Source organism: Rhineura floridana, chromosome 7 (genome assembly GCF_030035675.1).
Source record: "Rhineura floridana isolate rRhiFlo1 chromosome 7, rRhiFlo1.hap2, whole genome shotgun sequence".
Lineage (NCBI taxonomy): Eukaryota > Metazoa > Chordata > Lepidosauria > Squamata > Rhineuridae > Rhineura > Rhineura floridana.
Window position 1 is genome coordinate 64,531,570 of NC_084486.1, and position 6,964 is coordinate 64,538,533.

The 6,964-nt window shown below is 37.8% G+C and overlaps 1 protein-coding gene across 1 annotated transcript; it reads right to left on the reverse strand.

Annotated features, from left to right (window-relative positions):
* Positions 1-402: 402 nt before the first annotated feature.
* Positions 403-6,303, reverse strand: LOC133389003 (deleted in malignant brain tumors 1 protein-like). The gene is made up of 6 exons (XM_061635763.1): positions 6,279-6,303; positions 5,779-5,814; positions 4,652-4,830; positions 3,146-3,534; positions 2,006-2,277; positions 403-679 (listed from the first exon to the last, which is right to left on the reverse strand). Coding segments are annotated over exons 2-6 (987 nt in total). The 5' UTR covers positions 5,780-5,814; positions 6,279-6,303; the 3' UTR covers positions 403-533.
* Positions 6,304-6,964: the final 661 nt, after the last annotated feature.

A 6,964-nucleotide genomic window follows, 5' to 3' on the forward strand; every position in this document is an offset into this window, starting at 1 on the left:
TTGTAAAGTGATCTTCCTCTATATTCCTGTTTGCAAAGATTTCAGCAAACTCTGACAGTTTGCCTTTCTGCTCCTAAATATTCATTAAAGACAAATCCTTCATGAAAATAAATTCATTATACACTTCTGATGTATAAAGTTCACATGTATAATATTTATGTGTAGTATTTCTATCAGACTTCCTATGAGACTTTGCTTCATACAATAGGGTTCAATTTGATGATATATCCAAAGGGACAAAAACTATTTCAAAAGGAGAATGAGAGCCATTCCACATGTAAGTCAAAGTAGCTGGATATAACAAATGATTTTGATCAGAATAAACCTTCTTAAATCCCAGTACTTAGACTTAACTGGTTTGTGGGTGGCTTGTGTTGTAACCCACCATTAAATGTACCCATCTATAAATGTGTTGGATTCTGAACCACTTTTTAGAGGAAACGAATCACTTTCAGAAATACATGCTATAGATACCATTTTGTGTGTGTGTGCAGAAAGTGCTTAACATTAATATTGGTGATGTGTTGGTATCATTAGACTTGGTGATCATTTCTTCTTCTCAGTTTGCTGTTTAGAAGAACACCAGATAGAACAAAGACCATGGCTGCCAAAAGCACAGTAGTAACAGTAAGTGGGCTGAGAGCTTCACCCTTTTCTAGATTCACACTCTTAACCAGCTCTGTAAGTGAGAAACACAGTTTGGAACAATTCGTTAGGGAATTTATTTATTTATTAATCAAGTTTCTTACCCACCCTTCATCATAAGATCCCAGGTTGGACTACTACAAGATAACCATACAAGTAAAAACAATGAAAAACTCTATACAATTATCTAAATATATGTCTATTAATTTCGTAAGAGATGCCCTTCAAACCCATAGTTGAAGGGCACTTTCACACCGGAAAGTTCATCATTTCATGACAGCAACTGTTTTGAAAGCAGAAGATATCAGATTCAGTTCCTGGCATCTCCAGGTAAGGGCTAAGAAAGACTCAAATCCTGGAGAGTTGCTGCTAGTCAGTGTAAAGAACCCTGAACTAGACAGGCAAATTGTCTGACTTGATATAAAGCAGCATAAAATGATGTTTAACAGGTGTAGATCATCTATATCAGCTGAAACTATGGAGTTCTCATTTAACTATCACCTCGGACACATTTTTCCCCAAAGGAAGCCATTTTCCTATTCATCTGCAAGTCGTCCGTTGATGACATGCATGTAACTCCCCTCAACATTTAAGAGCTGCAATTTGCAGACGACTGGCATACTTTAATTTAAATGCATTTAGACTTATTTGATTAAAAGGCAATACAAAACCGGGACCATTTTTTCCATTGTATTTGTGACTGAGGTGATAGTTAAAATGGCAAGTTGTACCACACACACACACACAATAATTTAAGGATGCAGAAGTTCAATAAAAGTGTTATTGATCAGTATGTTATGACTTCTTCCAGAGAAGGTGGTGAGAATGCTAATAAAGACTTCTACTTTCAGCTCTCTTAAAGATCTAGGCCCTCCCCAGGTCACACACCTCATTTACCTTGGTCCACACCCTCTTCAAATGCTGTTGCCTGGCTGGAATGTGTCCTTAAACACTGATAATGTCTATTACTTGCCTGGAAAGAGAGGGGTGTGTGTGTGTATATATAGAAAACTTTGACTTGTATAGAGCTGCAATGTAGTCTACCATACAAACATAAGAGTCAAGTTCTTCACTCTGCCCACATTTCCATCTGGCATGTGGCCCTCAGAAAGTTGCCAATTAGAAAATGCAACCCTAGGAGTAGAAGCCGTGTAGAATGAGCTTTTCTTGTGTGACGCTTTTGCCAGGCAAAATGGAAATACATATTTGTTTCAATATTATTTAACAAAATAGTATAATACTTAAAGAGATTAGGGCTATCATACTCAACAGTTGCAATGTTATATTCTTTGGAAGTACTTCAGAACATATTTTGGGAAACACATCTGTGGCAAGAAAAGGAATCATAAATAAAAGTTACCCTGTTTTCTGTCTTCATTCACTTCTTTCTGAAGCTGGACTGGCCCCACAACCACATCCACTTTGCCCTGAAGCTCATCTGCATCCCTCTTCTTTCGGACTAAGCATCCCTGGTAGCATCGGGATGAGGTGTCATATGCCCTACACACTACTAACTTGCACTGCAAGTAAACTTCATTGTGTTGGTAAAGAAACTTAAAGGAGTTGAACATGAAACGAACTTGGTTGTTCATTGGTGACCACAGCTTTCTGTAGGTTGAGTCTCGTACACATCTGAAAATAAAAGAATCACAGTTCTCTGGTTTATCTAGATAATTACTTTAGAAGAGCATTTTAGTCATTATACTGATAGAAGTAATTGTTGGAGTTCTGAAGTATGTTGCCTCTGGTGATTAAGGACTATACTGGAGAAGAATGGGAACAAACACCAATAACTGGGAGGTTGGTGTCAGAGGATAAAATAGGAGAATAAGCGTTTGTAAAAATACTTTCATATAAAATCAGACCCCGGGGTCGCCCAATGAACCTGAATGTTGGAAAATTCAGGACAGACAAAGGAAAGTACTTCTTCACACAGGAAACATGGAATTCACTCCCACAAGATGTGATGATGGCCATTAAACCTGGATGGCTTTAAAATGGGGAACTACATGAATACATCACAGTGAGGATGGCTGTGTTCTACCTCCATTATTGAAGGCAGTATGCTTCTGAATACCAATTGCTGGGAATCACAAGCAGAGAGAGTGCTGTTGCGCTCAGGTCCTGCTTGACCACTGTGAAAACAGGATGCTGGATGTTTGGACCTTTCACCTGATCCAGAGGGGCTTATGTTTTAAAGGGGCAAAAGCAACTCCAGCACCCCTATTGGGGAGGACACGAGTAGCAGTAGTGACAGTATCTAGGGGACTATGGTGGGATTATGGTCCTTAGACAATACACATTTTTGTATGACATTCCAAAGGGATAGCTTATAAAATTTCACAGAATTAGAAACTTGGTCTCAATCAAAAAGACATCTGGCAGGGCCATCAACATGAGTGACCCAACAACAACAACAGATCACCCTGCTCAGCTGAGCTCACAGCACATCTTTGTCCTCTCCTGCTTTTATAAAATGTTTTTTCTAAAGCACACTCACCCATTCTTGATTAAGTCATAGGTCAGGGTTGTGAAGTCATTCGCGTATGGAGATGCTACGCATGTATCTAGAAATAGTACTAAGTTTGGATCAGAACTGTGAAGAGTAGCTTGGAGATAGAGATCCTGACTGAGTGACACATAGTACGGAGAGCCATAAACTTGATAGTAGAAAGACGATGATTCATAGAATGAAAGTGTCACATTGTAATTGCCACGCTGTCTTTCAGTAATGTCAACGGAATTTTGGGCAACAAACATTGTCTCTACAATGGTATTCTCGTTCATTTCACATATAATGTGAAACTGAAAGTTTCTCTTTCTTGTAATGATATAACCAGAGGCTGATGTCTTGATTATGTTGGAATAGATTATAGTATTATTCTTTTGCTAAAAGACAGTGGGAAATGATATATGTCAATAATATACATAAATCAGGAACTGCCATATATAAAACCTCCTCTATAATCACTTTCAAATCTCCTGATACTCCAGATTTACAATTATGAAAAAGGCACCTGATTTTTTATTTTTATTGAAAAGGTATGAAAGATATAAGAAATATAAAAGAAGTTGTTGAGAATAGAAACACAGAATTATCCAGAAAGATTACTACATCATTTTTATTTGTAAATACCTCACAGTCAACTCCCAAACCACCAACTAACAAAAATGAACATACCAAAGGAAAGGCTCTATTTGTGCTTTTGTATACCTCTGTTTGGGTTTTTTTTTTACTAGTTGTTTGCTTCTATTATAAAATTATTAATAACATTTTTTAAAAAAATCACATGAATATAGCAGTTAATGTTGAGATTACATCTGAACTTCATGACTTTTATCTAATTTGAAATGTTATGGATTTCTTTAACAATAATTGTGTTTATTATTTTGGTCGGATTTTTAAAAAAACACTATGAGTTTTGTCCTCCAGAAGAGAAGCAACTGGACACAGAAGAATGAATTATATACACTTTTTAAAATCCAAAACATTCAAATGGCCAGACAGTGTGGTCATGATGCTAGCTCCCAAATGACTAGCTTTATAAAACGGGGAGACATCTCCTTACCTCTTCTCCTTTCTGCAGCAAATTCTCCACTTCTGCTTTTCTAGTGATCAAGAGAAAATGTCGGCAATTCCCTACACCATGGTCTGCTTTAACTATGGTGAGAGGAATTACTGACATTTTCTTCTTAACCCAGGTTCTGAAACTAATCTTATATGGTAGTTTCAGATCCTAATTAAACATAACATTGAGTAGCATCAGCAGTGATCAAGGTCAAAGCTGGCATTTCTTATAAACATAGTTAAAGCAAGAGGAAGAAATTAGCTCCCTGGCAGAGTGGAGAAGAGGCAGCATGTATTTCCTAAGGGCCACTCTAACACCAGTGCTATATCTTTGCTAGTCCATAAGGCAGATAGATACTTTCCCCACCTTTAAAATGGCAAGGTAATGTTACAAAGATAAGAGACAGAATATATAGTTTTAAAAACATATTTTCTTACCTGTCTTACTGTGCCACACCCACTCAATGGTATATTGAAGACCACATAGTCTTGGGTAATCTGAGGTGTACAGAAAGAGTCTGAAGAATTCAGGTACACATCCCATGCATTGTAGCCCAACAACTGGAGATAGGCTCTGCTGATGCGTGCAAGCATGTATTCTCCAGAACACGAGAGCACTAAATGATGGCACAAAGAAACAACATTAAACAGTGTAATGCAAATACATTTTAACTATTAGTATGGCCACCCTTGATTATCAATACATCAGGAAAGTGGAGGCCAGTTTGAGATCATGAGGAAGCTGTCATAGAATTGATTTACACATTGTCAGCAGATTGAGATATTTGGGAGGAACAGTCATTTTCAGTATTTCCTTTTAACATACAGACTTTGCAGCTCCTAAGGTGCTAAGGTACAGCCAGGCAATGCAAACTAGCTAAGTCAGTATGAATTCTTGGGGAGCACCCTCCCCCCGCATAACTTCTCAACTAATTTCAACAAAAGGAGCCAATCCATGGACACATAGATTCAATTCTTCTCGCTATGAACTAAATGCTTAAACTTTCTTCTGCAAGTTGTTTCCCTTCCTCTTGATGCTTTTGCCTCCGTGTGGTTCCACAGCCACCTTTGCAAGGTAAACCTGAGTCTTGAATACTCATGAGGGCAACAGTAACTGAGAGGAAGATTTCAGGAGAAAAACACTTGGGCTGGGAAAGTACTTCCTTCCCTTCCACCCCTTCTTCATTGCAAATCATATCCTCCTGAGGTGCTTGGCAAGGAAGAAGGGATGTCTGGGTCTTCTTTACAGGCAACTGCAGTGTAGTGCAATTTGTGAGAGAAGGTATTTGTGAAAACAAGTTAATTACATTTCTCCAAATGTTATACAATGTATTCAGACAAGTTAGTTAGCTTGTGTTTGACTCAGTACTTGGAAATGAACTAGTTCGACTCAACATTAATGTCACTGAATGGGTTCAGAAGTCTCTGAGCTCCACCTGAAAGTAGTTCCCATAATTTCCAGGAGACATGAATGTGAGCTAAGTTCATTTTGGGGTAGAGCTTGGAACAGTTTCTAGTTCATGTTCATTCTCACTTGCATATTTTATGGAGTATACTGAACTTACTTGTGGAAGGAACTGATGCTGTACTTGCAGAAAGAGCTGTGAAAATGAAAACATGATAAAAGTGAGATCCATTTGTGTCAAATTAGCACTTTAACTCTACCAATAAGGAAGGGTAGGCATGACAACAAGTTCTGTGCCCTCACCTGCTACACAAAGACCATTATACAAATAAACCCACACGCACACTGTATTGTTTGTACTCTGGTTTGCTTCAGAATTTAAAGTATATACAAGACACTCTCTTCATAGTTCATCTACTGTATAATCTAATGCCACTCTCTGGTGATTCAGATCTATTGCTTCTTGCCCACAGTAACAGAGATCAACTGGTTTCACACATATTTGTGGTGAAAGAACAGCCTCCCTGGATTTGGCTCTGCAAGCTAGGAGATCATCTCTTAATCACCAGACCGTGAAAAGAAGCATCTAGATTCTTCGAGTGCCAGGTTTAACCCTTTGCTTCATAGAAATGACATAAAAGGAAAGGAATAATATCTTACTAGGTATTGGTCCACTAGAAGATGATTGAGTAGAAGCTGTTTCTATTAAGGTAAACAAGATTATAAATAGCATATAAATAATACAAATATTGCACTGATGATACTAAGATTGCAGCAGCTATCTATCCAGTAAGTTAGCATTATATTGATATTTTTATGTAGAGAGATAGAGATTTCTTCATTGACAAAAGTCACCAACGTGTGTGAGTGTGTTGAGAGAAAGACACACACACACACACACACACAGAGAGAGAGAGAGAGAGAGAGAGAGAGAGAGAGAGAGAGAGAGATTTCTGTACTGTCTTTTGGCCTTAGGAAGCCAAGGTACTTTACAACAAAAAAATCTCAATACAATTAAAAAAAGCACAGCATTCAAAGCAAAAATGCAAATAAAACAGGATGCATAACATATGCTAAAAGCCTGGTGGGCTAAAAATGTCTTAACCACCAATCTAAAGATTAAACAAACAAGGGACCAGCAGTGGAAAATGGTGCTTTCAAATCTTACTTTGGTCCCACACTGGAAAGGTGTTAGATTAGCTATCTAACAGCTAATAGATATCATTCATGTAAATGGGGAGTTAAGCAAGGTCAAGATTATATTCATATGTAGATAGGCCACAGAAATGGTGCCATAATCATACCAGTCTCTAGGTCTATATATCAGTATGATCCTAGACCAAGGA